Here is a 21,236-nt window from a genome sequence, read left to right as displayed (position 1 = left end):
ATGTGACTTTGGTGCTTGGCAGAAAATCAAATGGCCCTCGGTTTAGCACCTGGTTCAGATCCTCTGTACGACCTTTGCCTTTTCTGCCAATATGCAATGTATTTAATGTTTTATCCCTTACCCAAAAAATCAAACTAAAACATCAAAAATAAAACACAGCTTAAAGTTTAAACTGAAGCAATAAAATGATGAAATGTCAAACTCCTTCCTCCCCAAATTCTCACCTGAATGATATTGATGTTATTTGGCACCAGAAATATAAAAGCGAGGGCATCGCACAAATCTTTCTGAGGAAGGAGTTCCAAAACCTAAATGTCACTGCCACAAGGTCCAGTCTCCAGTTGCCATCTGCCTAATGCCTGATGGCACAGAGGAAAGCTTCTGTTGAAAATTATAGCATATGGTCAGGTTGATATGGAAAAAGGCGGATCTTTGGATAGCCTGACCACTGAAGGCTTTTGTAAGTCAATGCCTGCACTCTGAGTCGAGCCCAGAAAAAGACCTAGAAGCCAGATTTTTAAGCACTTGGAATGTTGTGGTCAGATCAGCAAGTCTCAGTTAATAATCTAGCCATTTGATTCTGCATCAAATGCTTCAAAGACAGTCCTATGTCTAAGAGTTAGATAACTGTAATGGTTACCAAAGAATAGAAGAAGGTAGCAAAATTAGTAGCCCTTAGTTCTAACCCATGCTCAGTTGGATTTCTCCTGAGTTTTCCTCCATCTTTGCACCATCCCAGCCATAGCTGTCAACTTTTCCCTTTTTTAAGGGAAATTCCCTTATTCCGAATAGGATTCCTCGCAAGAAAAGGGAAAAGCTGACAGCTATGATCCCAGCTGTTTTATCATGCCAAGCTCCCTAGGAAGAGGGTTGGGATCTAGTCAGTGGGAGTTGGTCTTTGATCATCATTTCCTTAACCCATTGATCAATCAGGACTTCATCAGGAGTGACAACTCTGCCAACTGGAAATTCTCCCAAAGGTCCCCAAGAGACCATCGATTTGCCTCTGGGAGAAGAGCAGCCTAACTGGTCCTCTTGAAGGTCCTATGCCTCTAAATCTTACCAAATAGTAATTTATCAGTGAAAAAGAAATTGTTAATATGTCCCACCCCCCCACTGGCATTTCAGCTGGCTGAGAACACTAAATCAAGTGTTATAGGCCATCGTGTCACTAGAGCCCAACTAACTTTAGTATAGTCTCGTTGTTTTCATGGTAGCCATGGAGTCCTGAGCTATTCCTAACAAAGGAGCTCAATATGGATGTTGAAGTACTCCAGTACCACACTCCAAGAGATCCCTCCCCTCCACCAGGTCCAAAATTATCTCTGCCAGCTCAGACAATGTATCTGTTGGCCAGCATGATGGGCAGTAGGCTGGGGCAATATATCGATATATCATCCAAAACCAGTTTGAAGTCCATATTGTGAGGCCAGTTTCTTAATTTTTGACTTGGCAATATATTGTGGATCATGTTGTGCATGTGTGAGCTTGCTATGCAAAAATCACAATGCAGGGGAAACCGTGGAGCCAGCCAATGCCTCTACATAGCTCCATCCCTATTTCAGACATTGTGATATATCAGTATATAGTGATTTTTAGCTGGTGATATATTGTGATGTTGAAAGCCAGATATCACCCAGCCCTAATGGGCAGCATACCAATGGATGACAGCACATCCTGTCTTGGGTACCCAAGTATCAGTTGTATGAGCTCAAAAGTTGGGCTTTTTCCAATAGAAGACATGGAGGAGAAGATGGAATCCCTTTAAACCACAGCAACAATGATGATTCACTTTCCTACCATTATGCTGGCATTTGCAAGGATAAGTGCTTCACAAAAACTAGGCTGCTGTTTATTGGAGTTATTTAAGTATCTCAATATACAGTCCAGAGTTATATGGACTTTCCTACCCTGTCTGTTGGAATATATGAGATGTCAAATAATTTGACTCCTTGATCTAAGCCAAGATTTATGATTGCATGCTGAGAGATAATGGGAATTATTTTGCCAACGGATCTTTCAGCATTGGGGAAAATGTGTAACCACAGCTAACATTATGGAAACTCACTTTATTATTAGGTAGTTCCCTGTAGAATGGTAACGTGATTTATTCTGCTCATTCTAGGCTTGTGTGGGAGAGATGATTTATTTCCAGAGTTTGTGACCTGGGGACAAGCTGCCCAGCATAAAACGAAATAGCACTTCCAAAATTTAGCTGCAGGTGTTGCTATTGGCTGTGAACTATGTTATTGTTCAAACTTTAAGAGCTCCATTTGATCAGGTGTTGAAAGCTCTTTATGCCTAGCATGACGCATCCATGAAATTGAAATATTAACAGCTTTTCTTCTAACACTGGATTTTACTATGCAAGGTTGTGTTAGCAGTGAACTAAGATGGGCCGAGTTCAATTAGTAACCAATTGCCTTTAGTGAAGCAGCTGGGTTATACAAGCAGGGAAATAAAACCCAACCCTTAAAACAAAACAAAAAACCCACACCATATAGGCTATGGATACAGCTAGACTACTTGTTTATTGAACATTAATCCTGATTTGTTTGCTGGGGGATAAGAGGATATTGGCTATTTGAAGAGAATTCATTGCGATTTGTTTGCGGGGAGGTTAGATAATGCTGCATCAAAGTGTTATCCCACACTTTTAAGGGCATTTTCCCGTCACTTGCTTTTTGAAAAACGTCTGATCTTTGGGGGAAGTGGCTTAGTTGCACGCGATCGTTCTGATAATCTTAATGCATGAAAAGGTTAATACCATAGAGCAAGCTGTCCTGCCAGGCTTAGCTTACCTTGGGAGGGACCAAGTAATCAAGCTTTAGATCCCTCAACCTGAGAAGCTCAGTCTCTGAAGCAGCTAAACTGGGCAGATTTTCAGTAAGCCAAACATGTAGTCTTTTCCTATGTGAAGGGAAGAGGAAAGTTTTGGAACTCTCAAGGGCATATATTAAAGGTCTAAACAGCCTAGATTTTCACACTTTAGTTTGCTGCATGTGGTACATGGGGTGTTAGAGAATGGCTTCGATTGGCCGGCTAAACCAGGTGAGGGTAGCTGATGGATCTCAAACCCTCAGTGAGTCAAGGACTTCCTCTGCATACAAAGATAGGCTCTGGCAGATTGAGTGGATGAGACCAATAGTGGATCCAACAATCAATAAGGTGGTTTCCAGCAATTCCTGCAGCTAAGCTGGAGCCATATGTATTGTTCTGCTTTGCTTTGCTTTGGACCACACCAGTGAGGCTGAGGGAGGTCTTGTCATCTGGGCAACCCAGGACTGCCCAGACACGTGCCTTGGGGAGGTCACTTCAATGCTGCAAACGCAGTGATTTGATTTCACCCCCAGAGGCACATTCCATTGTCTATTGAGACAGAAGGATGCCAACAACTTTACTCAGTGCTATTTTTCCAGAAAAAGGGGTGCTGGAACTCAACATGAACACCTCCCGTGTTCTCTTATAAAGGCAATGGTGCCCATTATAGAGGTGCCGGAACTGAGTTATGGCTGAAAAAGAGCCCTGATTTTACTGCATATGTTGTGGATTTAAAATCTTTGCTGGGGTTCCCGCACCAAAGAATATTCTCCCCCAACCAGGATCTTGTCCTACAGGAATTCTCCTTTCACACCTATTTTTCCCTTGAACCATCAGAAATGTCCTATACTGTTCATCTACTCTACGCACCAGGCAGCTAGTGGTGCTAACTCTGAGTTATTGCTTAGAACGGCAGAATTACTGCATGCAGGTGCCTAACCTAGGTGTGTCTGGGAGCCTGTTGTCATCCACAAATCACTTCCTGAGTCTTTATCTGCATACGTTGGGCTGATTCAATACAAATTAATTCCAGTTGCACAGCACCGCATTAACAAAATAAACTTGAGTGTTTTCAAACAAAAACAAACGGCTAAAAAGTAAAATGCATTACAGCCCATTCCTCACACCTGGGTGACTTTCAGCACACCAGATCTATTCCTTGAATCAGGGATCTGTGAATCTAGGGATGCAAACTGCTTGTTAAGGCAAATCATTTTCTGCCTGCTACCTGTTTAGAGGGTTTTGTTTATCCTGGCTTGCAGCCCAGAAGTTGGACCTGACAGTCTTTTAGCCTTTTCCATCTCATATGATTCTACAAGGCTGTTCCCGATTTGTTCATCCATGCTTAATAATGGGTTCTGAGCTCCTCTGCCCAAGCCACTTCAAATGGGCCCTGTGTTAATTCAGTTATCTGAGAAGGACTTGTGGATCAATTTGCAAAGCTGCTACAGGAGTTTTCTGTCTGGCTAGATGGGCTGCTTTTTGCTAAAATTCTTGCACAATGGATCTTTCCCTTCCTCTGTTCCCTCTGACTGCCAGGGGCTGGGCAGAGAAGGAGGAGTGGTGGTGACTGCCTCCCCATCCTGACCCTTCCAAGCAGGAGGAAGAAGAGAAAAACAGTGTAGATTTACAACAGAGGTTTGCAGGAGGTCACAGCTCAGAGGCAGATGAGGGGGAAAGCTGGGAAATAATGGGAGAAGAGGAGCAGAGACAGAGCAGCAGCTGGCTGACAAGTTGTCACTAGAAAGCATTCCAGACCCACCATCTCCCAGAACCTGGCGAGCCTTAAAAATAGAAGAGCAAAGTGGTCGAAGACAGAGGCCACTTAGCGGCACCCATAGAGGAGATGATGAGGATGACAAATGAGCAAGTAGAAGAGAAGGGGGAATGGAGATTCACTTGGGACAACACCATTATCCAAGAGGCTGGGTTCTATAGCCTCTCTCTGTAAAGTTTGAAATAAAAAAGGACTATAAGAAACTTTTCCTTCTCTTTATACATCCCTGGGCAACCAGCCGGGAGCTGCTGGCAGCACCCTGACACTGACCCCCTGTTCGTTCACACACACACAGAGGAAAACTTTCTCCAGAGGATTGAAAGGAATCTACCAAATACTATGTCTTATGAGGTTGCATTGGGAGGTAGAAACTAACCAAAACTGAGTAGGAGGAATTCACCTTTCAGTACATTATATGAATAATACTTTAAAAAAGGAGGAGGATTCTTAACCTGGCCACTTTTCTGTTGGAAGGAAAATGCAGCTGGATTTGGAATGCATTTCTGATATGGGTTGGGGGCCCAGCTTTTATTTGTTGACAAATGTGCTTTTAATTTCCAAGAAGTTGCAGTGAAGAGGGCCTACTCCAATGCTTCTCGTGTATCCTTGAAAAATCACCCTGTAGGTCACTGTGTTCTGCAGATGAGTTTCTCTTGAAAGTCCTCAAAATATGAGAAGCCCACTCCACAATATTTCAGAGCAGGGATTTCAGTATGACTACCCCTTTTGTGTGGAACAGCATCCCTGTCAAGATAAGACAGGTGTCCACTATCTGGCTTTGAATTTTTTGGTTCATCCGCCTTTTCTATCAGAATGAAAAGGTCTCAGTCTTTGGTGTTCATTTTGGGTTTGTTTTTTTTAAAAAAAACATCTTGGGGGAGGAAGTTGTACTGTTTATAAAACTATTTTTAGCTGGTTTTATTACACGTCAGTAAATCGTCTTGAGACAAATATAAAAGGAGATTCATAAATTAATGTGATGATGACGAATCTCCCCCCTGCAGCCTGCTGTGGCAGATACACTGTCCCTGAACATCTAAGTTTTCAGATGGTACCCTCTGCTGATGAAAGGCATCCCTCAGCTGAAGAAGGATGAAGACTATTTTTCGTGTTCTACCCTGAACCCCAGTCCACTGAAAATCTACTCTGGAGGATTGGGGATTCTTCCTGGCAGAGTTTCAGGGGTGGCAGAGGGCTGCAGTTGGAGCAGGAATTTCCCAACTATCCCACCCGCTCAGTTCCACTAACATACACCTTCTGTCAGTGGGGTGGACTGTCATGTGACAAAGGTATTTGAGAGCAGAAGCAGTAAAGGAAGCAGTAAAGGAGTCTAGAAATGTTGTGAAATGCTGAAAAGCTGCAGAATCATTTAGCATGCTGAATCACTGTGACTCATCTTGGGGATGACTCATTCTCTGTATAAGTATTGTATCTGCTTGCAGGTAGACTCAGTGCCTCACTCAGTGTCTGTGTGTGTCTCTGTGTCTCAGTCTCAGTGTGTGGTGGAGCCTGTGCTCAATTGAAACTCTGTGTATGCTCTGAAGCTAGCTTACTCTTCTGTTCACTATGCTGTTATTTGCCACCAAGTTTATTTTAACTCAGTAAAGCTTTTATTCTTTTACTGAAGAAGACTCTGCATTATTAATTTACGCTGCGCATCAGGGACATCCAATGGATGCCACCCTCTGTTCTTAGATGTCATGGTTATACCTACATATATAGCTATAGATGTATCTTCTGTGAATTAATCCTAATCCCTTTTAAGATCCATCTAAATTAATGCATGTTATCACATCGGTGATAGTGAATTGCAGAAGTTAACTAACTATACAATCTGTCTTGTCCTTAAACTACTACCTATCAACTTCCTTATGTACCCAAATTCTAGTATTATGACAGAGGGATTAAAATGTCTCAGCTATTCACTCTCTTCTCACTCCATAGTTTTATAGATCTCCATAGTATCAGTCATCTTGTTTCCCAAACTAAAAAGCACTCAGACATCTTAACTTTTCATGCAAGGGAAGATGGTCTAGCCTTGTGATCATTTCAGTTGACCTTTTCTGTATCTTCCCCAGCTTTCCAACAGTTTTTGAGATAGGGAAGCCAAAGTGTAGTATTAAAAAGTCTAAATGCACCCATTTTATAAAATGTGTATATTTTTATTATGTTGCAAACAGCACAATCTTATTATGCATGTCTACTCAAAGGTTAGTCTCGCTGAGTTCAATGATGCACTACTATATATAATTATAGCCTTACCATTTTATTTTCGTACTATTTACTGATTGCCCAGTGTCTCGTATACAATCCAATTTCTACTACAGGTTGTAGTCAGCCTGAACCAAAACACATTGGTCTCTATGTACGCCTCTGATCATGCACATTGGTTACTAAAACAAAAAGAAAATACGGACACAGCCATAGGATATATTCATTACAGAAAATTAAAGGGAAAGAAAGCACTCACTTCCAATGTCTGGCCGCAGCTTTTTATCATATTCTCTCAGCAACTTGTTTAACAACAGTGTCACGTCAGTGTCATGCGTTTTTGGAGACATTACCCATTTTTGGTTTGTCGTGAAATCTTCAAAGTCATCCTCTTCAACCTTTCTTGAGCTGCAATTCAAAACAAAAACCATAGGACAGTGTCACATGAGGAAGGGCAGTGCAATGCCTCTATTTCCTCCATAATTCAGTCATTTCATGGGGGATCATTCAGAGTTATTTGTTTTTCCCATTAAAAGAAGGGGGGGGAATCAAAGGATGTGCTAACTGCCACAGATGAAAGTCTAAGTAGGACACTCTAATGGAAAATAATTGAATAGTCTTCTATCATTACTTCTCACTAGATTGTGAATCTAGGTACAAATGCCACTTCTTTTCTATATCAGTGTGATGAGCTATTTTGTGTAGTTTTTAACTTGCGGTAGCAGCCTGAGGTGGTGGAAGAACACCCTGCAGAACTTCACATCTGGCTTCTTTAACACATGCTTCTTCATCTCTTGCCCAGGAAGAAAGTGAAGGAGGAAGGATTAGTTATTTTAATATTTCCTGATCGTGTCACCTTGTTAAAAAGTCATTATATATTCTCAGCATTTTGGAGTTCAGGTATTTAATGTAGCATGTTTGAAAATAAGATGAAAGTATCCTGGACGCATTGGCTTGGATCCTAAGATAAGTAGGAGCCTCATGGAAGGAATGTTTCCAGTCACCCAAGTCTTCTTGCAGCCACACTGATTTCTTGGGTGGGGGTCCTCCTGGGCAACATGGAATGGGGCAGAGGGCATGAACTTCCCCACCATGAATCTCATTAAGTTAACTCATATTAGGATCCACATCTGAACTGGAGTGCTTCCCCCTGCTGCTCCAGCAGCCCCTCATCCCACATTCCACATTATTCTGGAGTTTTCCCTCTGCCACTGCCCCCAATACTCCAGAGAGTGTTTTTTGGGGTCAGAATCAGCACTAGGTGAATACAGTGGTACAGACTCTGCTAACCCAGAAATAGTACCTCTGGTTAAGAACTTTGCTTCAGGCTGAGAATAGAAATCCTGCGGGGGTGGTGGGAAGCCCCATTAGCTAAAGTGGTACCTCAGGTTAAGAACAGTTTCAGATTAAAAATGGACCTCCAGAATGAATTAAATTCTTAACCCGAGGTACCACTGTAGTCTGACTACGTATAACACAACTTGTGTTCTTTACTGAAAGCATGGTGAATCTTGTTTCCATTTGAGGCATATTAAAATTATACATTTTAAAGGAGAAATAGATGAACGTATTCCCAGGGACCAACTTAAATGTACAGTGGTGCCTCGCAAGACGAAATTAATTCGTTCCGCGAGTTTTTTCGTCTAGCGAATTTTTCATCTTGCGAAGCACGGTGTCGGAAAAGTTTTGGAAAAGCTTCAAAAATCACCAAAAACCTCAAAAAAGGCTACCACACCGCGTTCTATGAGTTGCTCCTCGAAGTCAAGTCGCAACTGTATTAACGGTGTTAAGAAAAAGGAAACAAACTTGCAAAAAACGCAAGACGTTTTCGTCTTACGAAGCAAGCCCATAGGGAAATTCGTCTTGTGAAGCAGCTCAAAAACTGCAAAACCCTTTCGTCTAGCGAGTTTTTCGTCTTGCGAGGCATTCGTCTTGCAGGGCACCACTGTATAGTGTATACCCCTCATAATAGTACTACTACTACTACTACTACTACTACTACTAATAATAATAATAATAATAATAATTGTACCCCACCTATCTGACTGGGTTCCCCCAGCCACTCTGGACGGCTTCAAGAATATACAGAAGCACCATTAAACATTAAAAACTTCCCTATATGGGGTTGCCTTCAGATGTCTTCTAAAGGTTGTATTGTTACTTATCTCATTGGCATCTGATGGGAGGGCCATTCCATAGGGTGGGGGCCACCACTGAGAAGGCTCTCTGCCTGGTTCCCTGTAACTTCACAGTGAGGGGATGGAAAGCCACGCTTTGCATGTGTGGTTTCTCTCCTCTGTGCCCATGTCACTTTGCATGATAAGGCAGCCAGTGATGGCTGGTGGCCATTAGGTCTGGTACGATAGAAGACGTGGAGGCCCACAGGAAGCAAAGCCAGATCTGGGTGCTGGGAGCTTGCTCTGCTCACGGTGTAAACTGAGATGGATCTTGGTGGATAAACCTGTGGTGGGTCCAGTAAAGTGGATTCCATTTCTGAGTCCCTGTTTAGGTGTTTGCTTGAAAGTCCCAGAACTCCCTCCTGTCTGGGGGCTGGAGGAGTTAAGAGGAGGAGGTTGGTTGCAGCAATTACCAGATAGTTTGGGATGTGATTGGCCTATTTCTCAAGGCAGTTGTGGGAGAAGCAGGCTTTCCTAGCCCTCCTCTTTCTTTACATACACAATGTTACAAAATTTTGATTTTGCTCATTTCCTTTCCTTCCAGTTCGTTCACCTCTCCCTCTCTCTCTTTGTAACTCTCCTGGGGTGTTGGGTTATGGTAGATTTCCATATTTGTTAACCTGCTCATTACGTCAGGGAGTTTGCTGCAGCATCCTTTCATTTATATGATGCACCAGCAAGCAATTGGACATGAGTACAGCCTAAGTTAAATTACAGTTTAATACGTCTGGGATATTTGAACTATTTTTTTTAATATAAAAAAACCAAAAAATGTGGAAGGAAGCTGTGTTTCACTGCTCATGGCACTTATTTCTAAGCCTTATTGTACTTTCTCCCTCCCTCCCTCCCTCTCTCTCTCCGGTGATGACACTCATGATTTGTCAAGGTACATTAAATGAATTATTTTCTTTCGGAGGTGAGTTATTAAAGGCTACAAGGCAAATTCTATCTGTATTCAGCTGCAGCCAGTGCAACTCCATTGCATGCAGAGTAGTTCTGGGTTGAGTTGCACCTTGAGTACATATCAACTGCTGGATTCCTGCTTTCTTTTGGACAGGTTTCTCCACAGTGAAATCACAACCCAACCTGAGTCCCATTATGCTCCTAGAAGTGGATTTAGGGCAGTGTGACTGACTCCACCACACTGGGCGCCGAGCCTAGGGGGTGCTGTGGGTGTCACAGCTATGACATGGTGAATTTAAAGAGCAATGAGAGGGGTTGTTGAAGAGGAATTAACTTGATTTGGAGCAGGAGCTGATGGAAAAATTAATAGAGGGTAAACGAATGAAAGAAGAACTGAACTGGGGTGATTTGTTGTGGGGTGCAAATTAATCAAAGAATTTATTTGCAGTGATTTGGATGAGGAAATGGTTGTCCTGCCTTCTGTGGCATCTAAATTATAAAAATCTGCATCTATACACATACGTCTTCATATGAAAATTGGTTTCTATGGGACCAAGCCTCAAATCTTTTATGTTCCTACTGGTGCCCCTGAGGAACTGATCGCAAACTAACAATGAATATGTTTGCTGCCAAATAATACTTTGAAAGGGGGGGGGGGAGAGAAAGTGAAGCTCGGCTATATCTACATTCATGTCAAACATTTCAAGTTTTTAAAATGGCTATGTACAGTAACCAGATTACATGTGGGTGGGTGAGACTAGAATATGAATTAACTCAGCATGCATATATGTTATTGGTGAGCAGGGAGATTTCATTTCGTAACTTTTTTTCCTGTAAAAAGGAGAAGTGTCTGATTGTATTGGCATTATTTTCATAGCAAATTGAGTGGCTTGAAAGAAATTGCCCAATGGGAAATGTAAGGACAGGTGTTTGATTTGAAATCTCAAAGCATTTCTTATGCAGACTGCACAATGGCCCTGTACTGAGAATGGTGTTTCTTCTATAGCTTCCCCAGAGTCCTTATTTCAAGGAACAAAAACCTTGCACAGCTCATCTGATCCCCAGGTCATTTGCCCACATTGCAGGCTACAGACAATGTGGGCCACCCTCAATTTATCTTACTAGCAATATGCTCTTTGTACCAACTAGGGCTGAGCCAAAATGCTGGGTAGGGTGCTATCTTTGTAACTATCCCAACAAAGTTGTTCACCATACATCCTTGAGTAACAGGGTGAGTGAATGGATCATGTTATGGATAGCTAAATAAGGAACAAGAGGTGAGTTGTATGAGTAAATGGATAACTTTGATTGTAAGCAATAGAAACCCCCCCCCCAATCTGTATGGAGGCGGAGCAAGTTTTGTTTAATGTACAGTGGTACCTCGGTTTACAAACTTAATTCGTTCCGGAAGTCTGTTCTTAAACCAAAACCATTCTTAAACCAAGGTGCGCTTTCTGCTGTCGGTGTCCTTCCACTGTTCAGCTTCCGTTCTTAGGACCGATGTAAAGTTCTCAAACTGGGACACTACTTCTGGTTTTGCGGAGTTCATAAACTGAATAGTTCATAAACAGGGCTGTTCTTAAACCGAGGTACCACTGTATTCATAAATGATCTGGAGTCAGATAAAAGCAGTGAGAGGTGACGAATTTGTGAATTATACCAAATTACTCAATATATTGAACCCCCAGGCAGACTGGGAATAACTCTAAAATACCAGGCTGGGTGAGTGAAAAACAAAATGGCAAATGAGATTCAATGTGTTGTATGCAACTAAATTTCACTCAGAGTAGACCCACTAAAATGAATGAACATGACTAAGCTAAGTCTATTAATTTCAATGGGTCTTGTCTTGGTAAAACTTTCCAATGTTAAGTGGGGAGTGAGCCATGCTTAGGCAAGAAAATCGGTCATGCCTATGCATTAAAATGGCAGCAAAAAACAAAAAACAAATTAAGAGATATCAGGAATGTGATGAGTACAGAGTTAAATGAAATCATTGACTCAGTATGCCGCAGTGGTGAAAAGGCAATTATTGAGAAAGGAGTATAAAAAAACAGGCTGGTGCCATAGTGTCTTGGTATACATGAATGGCGTGGCCATGCTTGGAATATTGTGCACCGTTCTGGCCATCCCATCTCACAAAGGGTATCACAGCTGGAAATGGACAGACAAAATGGGATCAAGGAGATGCAGTGTCACCAGGATCCCATGAGCTTCATTCAGGTGCCTATGGATTTGCCATTGAAGACAGAAGACGGCACATTGCATACTTATTTTGTTGCTTCTTTTATTTCTTGTATGTCTATAGCACTCAAACAGAAATACAGTGGAATTCTAAGGAATAAAAGAAGCAAAAAAATTATGCAATTATAATTATTCTGACATCTTGCACAGCACGGTACACCTGGCAGAAAAATCCACCGAGTCCCTCAGCAAGTGGTCCATGGGAGGAAATGTTTAAGAACCAATGACCTATACCGTTGACTGGCCAAAGTCACTGTTGAGAACAGACCAAAGAGAGTCTTTTCCACGCAATGAACAATGAATTTGTAGAATTCCCTTGTACAAAAAAATAAATAAATGATGATGTCTGCTGACTTAGGAGGTAGACAAATTCATGAGGATGTCAAATTAGCAATGGAACCTCTGTGTTCAAAGGCAATACAGTGGTACCTCAGGTTAAGTACTTAATTTGTTCCGGAGGTCCATTCTTAACCTGAAACTGTTCTTAACCTGAAGCACCACTTTAGCTAATGGGGCCTCCTGCTGCTGCCGCGCCGTGGGAGCATGATTTCTGTTCTCATCCTGAAGCAAAGTTCTTAACCCGAGGTATTATTTCTGGGTTAGCGGAGTTTGTAACCTGAAGTGTATGTAACCCGAGGTACCACTGTAGATCTCTGCATTTTAGTTGCTGGGGAGAGTTGTCTTCATATGGGCTTCCAGGAAGCAGGATGTTTGACTGGACTCAGCAGGGCACTTAGGTTATGAATGAGTTGGGGCCTGGGTTTTTTACTTATTTTTAAAAATCCAAGCTGACATCAGTTGTGCAGGGTGTGTGATCTGGTAGAATTTAGACCCAGAGAGATTTTGCAGGATCCAACTAAGGGTGGAGTGAGGAGATGGAAAAGAGACTGGAGGGGAAGAATCCTGAATTGTTTGTGTGCTTCCACTTCTGAGCTAGAGTACCAAATCAAGTGGGGTGGGGTGTGTTGCAGATCTCTATCATTATTCTTAGCAACAGTCTCAGCCTCTTGTTTACAAAGTAACAGAAGGTAAGTGCTATACCGCAGCTGACTTGGGATATCCTTAATCAGAATTTTATGTGTGTGTTTTCTTTAATTAAACCAGTTGCATGGGGTTTCCAATCTGATTAAGAAAGTGGTGCTGTGAGGTGGGGTGTTTAACCCTTTCCCACCTGCTGATCTGAGTCACCCTTCTGAAGCTGCTATTTGCCCAGTCAAGTCAAATGTAGCAATATGGTGTCTGTATGATTTCCTCTTGATGGGCAAATGGTATGGGAGTATGACTGAACATCTCTTCCCTCAGGACGAATTTCCCCAGTCCCAGTCCCACATGACTGCTGCTTTGAAGGAAAATAAAAGAAAAACAAAAAGCATGTGTCTAATTTAGTTGAGCCTGAAGCAATACACAACTATGATCAAGTTAATTTAGGTGGCAAGTTCCTTATGTCAGGGAGTTTATTGCTTAAAAAAAAGAGAGTACAGAATGGCAGAGAAGACACACTTTGCATGCAAATGGTTCAATCCCTGGGAGCTTCAGTTTAGTAGGGATGGGGGACCCTGTAGCCCTTCAGAGGCTGCTGGACCTCAAGACCCATGAGCTGCAGCCAGCATGGCCAAAGGTCAGGGATGATGGAAATTGGAGTCTAGCAACATATGAAGGTCATGGGTTCCCCATCCCCAAATTAAACGGATGAGTGAAATGCCCATCTCTGCCCAAAGCTCTAGAAGAGCTGCAACCAGTTGAAATAGATAGTCCTGTGGTAAGATGGACCAACAGTCTGTCTCAAGAGAGCTTCATGTGTTCCTTTGGCAACTGTATGGAATGCACAGAACCACTTGTACTGGGCTGATCAGACAACATCCACCATGCCACCATGGTCGCTTGCATGGTGCGACCATTGCAGATGGGTTGTTTCCTTTCTGTGCAATAATATTGAATTAAAGTGGAGCAATATTTACTCATCGAGCTAGCACATCTGCTGCAGGACACAATAGGGTTTCCATCTCCCCAGTGGCTCTTGGGTCTTGCTAAGAAGGAGAGAGCCCTAGCTCAGTAGGCAATGGTGCGTGTAGAAGGTCCTATTGTCAAGTAGGATAGGGAAAGTCCCTACCTGAAACCCCCCAGAGTCACTGCCTATCAGTGAGGGCAATAGTGAGTCAAGATGGGGCCAATGATCTGACTCAGTATAAGGCAGCTTCGGAGGTTCCTAAATCAAAGCTAGGAAGCTCTGAGAGCCAGTCAACATTGTAAGCATCCCAGGAGACATTGTACACTGTGGAAGGATCTGGGACTAAGTAACTGCTCCAGACACGGATCTTTGGCTGAAGCTTTTTCAGATGCACCACCCTCTAATTTCTCCCCTAAAAGGGAACATCACCAGCATTTTCCCCAACCCCAAAGGAATTCAATAAGGCCAGGGTGATTTTATTACTGCATATTGGAGGATGGGAAGGGTTAGAAAGGGTGAAATGACAGAATAAAATGTGTACAGTTGTCACCTGATTAAAGCAATTTTAGTCAATGATGTGAAATAAAGAAATCTACAGTGTGTGTGTGTGTGTGTGTGTGTGTAAGAGAGAGGGGGGGGAGACTGGATGAGCACCTTCAATACAACAAATAGCATCATAATCTTTCATTGAAAGAGCCAGCCATAATCACTTCCTCATTAGTCTTTGAGTGGGTAGGGGCTCTCTGGCCCCCCAGATCTTTTGGGACTCTTACGTTTCCTTGGCCCCAGGCACAATGGCCAATGGTCAGGGATGATGGGAACTGCAGTGCAACGCCAGCTGAAGGTCCCCAGGTCCCCCTCCCCTTTAAGGTGCCTTCTTCCTGTAATGGATCAAGAGGCCTCCATCTTTGGACGTTGTTCTCTTGGAGGAGGCATCCCCTCCTGGATGGCAGTGAAGGGGGAAGCTGGAGCTTGTCATTTGCAGTATCTGTAAACACTAGATCAAACTTTTAAAAAAAGTGTTGTCCAGTTATTCTGGGATGCCTTTCTAGATGAATGAAAAGGCTTTTCACCTCATTTTGTATTGAGAGGTTACAGGCATCCCTGACCATGTATATTTGGGGACAGTTTAGAGGGGGGGCAGAACTTCTCCACCGTTATAGGTGTGTGGATACCATAGATTCATGCTGTAAAGTTACTGGTAAGGGAAAGCATAAGGCGTATCGTGGGTTTCCCCAATAACGTGGTGCAACTGCAAAGGAGTTAAATTTGATTGACATCCTGCCCGTTAGCTGAAGTTTAGCAGAATTATTTCTGCGAGGAGAGGGATGGCAAAGAAGCGGCAAAAGGGATCCCAATAAAAGCACCCCGAACAGGGCGAGCAGCTCGCTCTCTGAATGACCGTGCCGGCATTTTCCAGAACGTATTGTGACACGATTATTACCGAGGCATTATCGTAACCCGGTATAATATGATTATCAAAGGAAACCATCTCTCTGGATAATCCCGGACAAGATATTTAGGCAATCGCTTTGATCCGTCTAACGAAATGAGCCTCGCAAGACATTCCCCAGATCAGCTGCGGAGAACAAAAGCGGGCTAATCAGGCTAATTGCCTTGGTCAATTTCCCCCTGTCTTGGTCCTCGACTCGCATGTTTAAAGATCAGCCGTCGTTCGCCCCCAAATTTTGACCCGGTTGAGTGAACGTCAAACCTTGGATCTTACCGCGGCGCCACCCAAATCTCTCGCAAGTGGATCTTCTTTTAAAATAAGAGGGTGCCACTTAAGACACAAACCACTTGGGGAATCTCGTCCCCCGCGGACAGAGCCTGCTTTGGGCTGTCAGAAGCCTGGCTTTGCGAGGAAGGCTCGCTTTAGATTCCCCTACAAAGTGCAGAGCAAACTTCTTCCTTTTTTTTTCTTCAACGAGTGGGGGCGAACGAAGGGGCTTGGGACTGAGAGGGACTCCAGCGACCACCAGCGATTTCTGGAGCCTTGGAAAGGGGGAAGAGGATGCGTGGATGGAAGGAGCAGCATCTGGGCTTACAAAGTGACAGTGTGTGCCTATGAGTTGCTCGCAGCTGGTCCGTTTCACGGCGCCTCTTCCCAGCTGGGGAGAAAATCACGGCTGTGGAGGAGAGCGACCCACCCCCTATTCCCCCAAAATTGTTGTCATCATAACGTTATTTTGGGCAGCTGGAGATGGTTGTTTTTTCGGACACGGACATTCCAAGAAAGAGGGAGGGGGAGAGAGAGAGAGAGAGAGAGAAGCAGGCTAGGAGAAGCGCGCCAGATGAAACTTACCAGGCTTGGAAAACGGACAGGAGGAAGAAGCCCACCAGAAGCTTAGCGGACATGATCCGAGCAGCGCAGCCAAGCGAGGGGAGAAAGTGCAGCAGACCCAGAGGAGGAGGAGGAGGAGGAAGAGGTTGCAGGAGATGTTCAGGCAAAGGGGAGGAGGAGGTATCTGAGGTGAGGGAGAGCAAACCACGGATATTCTCTTCTTTTCCCCTCTGTTGGCTGTTCCTTATTCCCAGTTCCGCGCGCTGCAAGGCATATCCCGCTTTTCCTCCACGTCTCCCATAAGGCAACCCCCACGACCCCCCAAGTGCAAAGCGAGCTTTCCCTCGATCCCAGAGGGACTCCGGATCCGAGGAAGGTCTGACAGGTGGTCCGAGGTGCTCCACAACCCTCTTCCTTACCCCCTTCCCCTCCCCCACTTCCCCCCCAATTGTCTAAGCTGGTCAAGCAAGCTGCTGGTCCACGGGAGGGTCGCGTCAGCCAGCCATGCCCCTCGGCTGGTGGAGACACGTCCGAGGAGGAAGAGAAGAAGCGCCTGCAGAAAGCACATCAGGCGTTGGGCAGGAGGAAAGCTCCGATCCCCGACGTGGGACGCTTCCTCCGGACCTGGATCACCGAGGCTGCGTGGGGTCCCTCACCATCTGAGAAGCGCCCGGTGGGTCTCCCCACTCCCTCCCTCCCCGGACGGCCAAGAGGTCCCTGGCTTGTTCCCGGGCAGCTGGAGCCACTAGGAGCTTAGACGGTGCCTCTCCATCCTTGAGGGTCAAGGTGCTCCAGAAGAAATGGAAGGGGGGCAGTTGGAGGAGCGGGGTGGGGTGGGGTCTAGTTTCTCCCCAGCTTGACTAGGCGACGGCAACAGCAGCGGCAGCAACAGCAGCACCTCCCGGCGCCGCCCGCGCCTCGCGAGGAGGCTGCTGTGTTTGGCTGACTCCTCGCCAGGCGACCCACGCTGACAGTTATTGAGGAGCGAGTCGAGCTGAGCCTCGTCAACATTGCCTCGGATGTCCTTGCGAGAGCGGGGAGGTCCCTGCCAGCTGCAGGGATGGCCAGGCGAGCGCGAAAGAGGGCGGTCACATCCCCACCCCCCAACCCACCGCAGCTTTTGGCAAGACTTGGCAGCCAGGGATGGGCGACGAGGAGGAGGAGGAGGCGGAGGAGGAGGACCCTGAATCAGAATCTGGTGGGCCAAGCAGGATCCTCTCTGGGTCTGGAGACGAGTAAACACGAGCGCCGCTGCTGCCATCCGCCCACTGCTTGATCCGAAATAGAACTCGCGAGCGCAGAAATATCCAGGCAGGGAATGAGGCGGGCTAGTAGCTCGCGCTCAGGAAGGTTTGCGCAGGTTTCTAGTCCGCATGAAAGCAGGTATATCGAAAGGGAACGGGCATTTCCCTCTCCCCCGCCCATTTAAAAAACAACAAACCCGCAGCAATAACGTATTCTTTGCTCCCCGAGGAAGGGAAGAGGAAAAGTTGATCCAATTCCCCTTGGCTACAAACAGTGGCACCGCGCCCCCAAGTCACAATACGAAGAGAATGCCAATAGCTGAAACGCTTCTCTGGAGCAACTGTGCTGAGCTTGCTGTTGCGGTGGACTTTGAGAGGACTAACCCCGTCCTCCACAGCCTTGGAGAAATCATTTAGGTTCCTTTGGCTGAAAGAGATTGATAGCCACCGACTCCAAAGAGATTCTAAAAGCACCGCCAACCTGTTCACCTGTGTTGCTCTTGTAACGTCTGAACCCTGCTATCAGGGTAAGTAAGAAAAGGACCCTGATCTCCTTAAAGCTACTCAGCTATATTATAAGGACGGTACACCAATGGAACCTACAGTTAACTCACATGGAAATCAGCATATATTCCTACCTTTTTTATTGCATCCATATCTCATCCTTTTCTCCAAGGAGTTTGAGGCTGCATACATGGCTTTCTCCCTCCTCATATCATCCCCACCACAACCCTGTGAGGAATGTTAGGCTGAGAGGCAGTGACGGGCCCAAGGTCACCCAGTGAGCTTCTTGGCCAAGCAGGGATCTGAACCCTGGTCTCGCAGGTCTTGGTCTGACACTCAAACAACTAGGCCACAATGGCTTTAATTATTTGTCGATAACTTGTCTCAGTGAATTCCATGGGATTTAACCTATACTTGTAAGGCCTAGTGACCATACAGGGTGATGAGGTTCTACCATGCAGAAGTGGTAGAGCAATGTCACTTCAGAGTCTGCAGACTGAACATGGTTTGGGACCCTCCCTTGTGTTATAATCCCACGCAAATAGAAATCTACCACACTAGAGACAACGATTCAGTTCTTTGCCTGCTGTGCTAGGTTTCTATTTGCAAGGAGGTGGGTTTTTTTAATGTAGGAAAAGCTTTCCAAAATGTGAGGACATTTTCAGAGGCTCAGCCTTCCACCTCTTCCTGATTCATTTGTAGATCTGAATAGCTTTAGTTGAGTCAGGACAATGTAAGCACTTTAAAGGTTCACATTACTGAGACGTACTCTGCCTCCTCATTTTAAAATGGTTTTGTCTGCTGTTGTCATAAACCATCAAAAATACATGAAAAGGGGGAAATGCTATTTTTATAAAAGGGTATTTGCCCCCCCCCAAAAAAAATGGTTGGATTCCTGGGGAAAATAAAGTGTTTATCATTCTATTTCATTCATATTGCAGTTACTAGATCAGAGAGAAATGTGAGTTGCAAGGGGGAAAAGTACAGTACAGTGTTAAAACTAAGGAGATAAAAAGCCCTATCATTTAAATACTAACAAACAGATAAAAAGTTATGTGCACATGTAAACTTAAATGGGATATAATGGAATAAAAACACAACACACCATAAGTTTATTCGGAGCAACTCACAATCGTAAATCAGAGTTTTAGAGTTCTGCAAAACACTTCATTAGGCTCCATTTTTAAAAAGAAAACAATTCCCCCAACAGGAATATGTGGTGTCAGAGCGCTGGGGGTGGAATGTTCAGGATGCTCATAAGACCACAGATTTCTCTAGGCTGTACAGAGACCAATAAAGCCACACATGAACACACCCCTCTCTTAGGGGGTATAAAAGCTTTCTCAAAGAAATAGTCATTGCTTCTTTGTTCCATTCTGCTTTTGGTGCCATCTTTTTCACTGGCTATAAAACCAAGCTCATTATTCTGTAATAATGAAGCCATGGCTTCTTCTATGCCCTCTAACAGCATCTTTTCAGGTGTGGAACATCAGCCCCCCCCCCAGGGTAGGGTAGGGGCAAATTATAGACCTCTATGCCTCTCTATCTGACCCGCTGAACCCTCTTCTGGGCCACACCCCTCTGATGTTTCTTCATCACCTCCCCCACATTTTTTATTGTTGTTGTTATTTTGGCCTGGCTGAAATGTGTACTTGAACTCGACATCTTGCTTGTCTGGATGGAAGGGTGCGTGCACAAACCAGCCTACTGAACAAATGTAAAATTTACCTTAGTTGCGCCGACTACACGCACCGCTTGCACTGTATGTTGGAAATATTTCCCCAGCCCTATAATGTGTTGGATATGATCCATGAGAGGCAGTCAAGTACAACATTCCTTGTAATGCTAGAGCAGACATGTGAGGGGATGTTCAGTCCAGCCAGTGGAAACTTCCTGTTCCTCCTGGCTGGAGCATCCTTCCTTTTGCATGTGATAGAAGGTGGGCGTGACCTAACCTGTTCAGGTAACAAAAGGACAAGTCACGCAGCACACTCCCCTCCTTTTTGACTTCCTTCTTCGTTTGATCAGCTTTTAGCTAGGACTGTTCTGCTAGCTCTCAGCTAGCAGAAGCACTGGGATTATTCCCCCATATGGGGTAGATCCACATGCATATATTTGTAACTAAGTCTGCCTTCAGGAATGCAACTGTGAACTGATGTGAGTAAACTTCTTTTATCGTCTTTGAATAAGATTGTGGCGTCTTTATTCTTTTAAGAGGAATTCAAGGAAACTTACCAGGAACGTACAATTCAATCTGAGACAGACAGACTGAATTGTATAATAGTGAGAGGCTCACACGAGCCTGCAACCAGCTATCTGCTGTGCATGTAAAAAGGGGAATGCAATGCTGCTAAGTAAAGGAACTTGCTAGCACAAGTTGGGAAGGATATTAATAAACAATATGTCCTCTCCTGCCACCCTGAACGTTCCAACAAAATAAAGATACTGGTTTCCCACCGCCCTCTCATGTAGCAACACAGCTACCTGATTATTACTATTATTTGCACCAGAAATTATTAACTGGGGAAACCCCCATACTACTGAATGGGAGATCTGTCACTGATGTCCACAGATCAAACTTTTGTTAATTAATGTCTACTTATTTAGGAGTAAGGACTCCTCCACACTTCCTCTTGTCTCACCAATTTCCCCTGGAGAAACCCACTCTTTCCCACTGAATTGGAGCAACACCAATCAAGTTTTCCTCAGATTGATGCTTGCTCCGATTCAGTGGGAAACAGTGGGTTTTCCAAGAGAAAGCAATGGAGCAAACAGAAAACCACTCTGACTCACACCTAGAAAGTATGGGACCAGTGGATAACCACTCGGACATGTGCCTTCCAGGAACAGGAGAAACAGAAATGTGGGTGAGCTCTAAGTCCCACTGAGATCAATAGGATTGCACCCTAAACTCTGTTGTTTTTAATAGGGGCAAATTAGGTAGTAATATATGAGCTCAAATTTGATGTCTCATGCCTTCCTCCCTTTTAACTGGATGCCAGTAGGTTGTTCTCCCATACAGAACCACAGAACTAGCCCCAGATCCATTGAGAAGTGAAAGGTAAGGGAACTCAAATGCATGTCTTTGAAAATGAGCTGCTTTTTAACAACAGCTTTTCTTAAT

The 21,236-nt window shown here is 44.4% G+C and overlaps 1 protein-coding gene across 2 annotated transcripts in view; it reads right to left on the bottom strand.

Annotated features, from left to right (window-relative positions):
- GABRG3 (gamma-aminobutyric acid type A receptor subunit gamma3) overlaps nt 1–18,181 on the bottom strand; it is a 300,817-nt gene extending 282,636 nt beyond the window's left edge. The window contains exons 1-2 of one of the 2 annotated variants that reach the window (XM_081197585.1): nt 16,386–18,181; nt 7,068–7,216 (exon numbers count right to left, since the gene is read on the bottom strand). In XM_081197585.1, coding sequence (XP_081053711.1) covers nt 7,068–7,216; nt 16,386–16,438 — 202 coding nt within the window. In that variant the 5' untranslated portion in view covers nt 16,439–18,181. The remainder of the gene's footprint in view (nt 1–7,067; nt 7,217–16,385) is intronic. The other variant, XM_081197584.1, reaches the window with a different exon arrangement.
- Nucleotides 18,182–21,236: the final 3,055 nt, after the last annotated feature.

This window comes from Podarcis bocagei (assembly GCF_964188305.1).
Source record: "Podarcis bocagei genome assembly, chromosome: 6".
NCBI lineage: Eukaryota > Metazoa > Chordata > Lepidosauria > Squamata > Lacertidae > Podarcis > Podarcis bocagei.
Note: the sequence above shows the minus strand (reverse complement) of the source record. Positions and strands in the feature narration are given on the sequence as shown.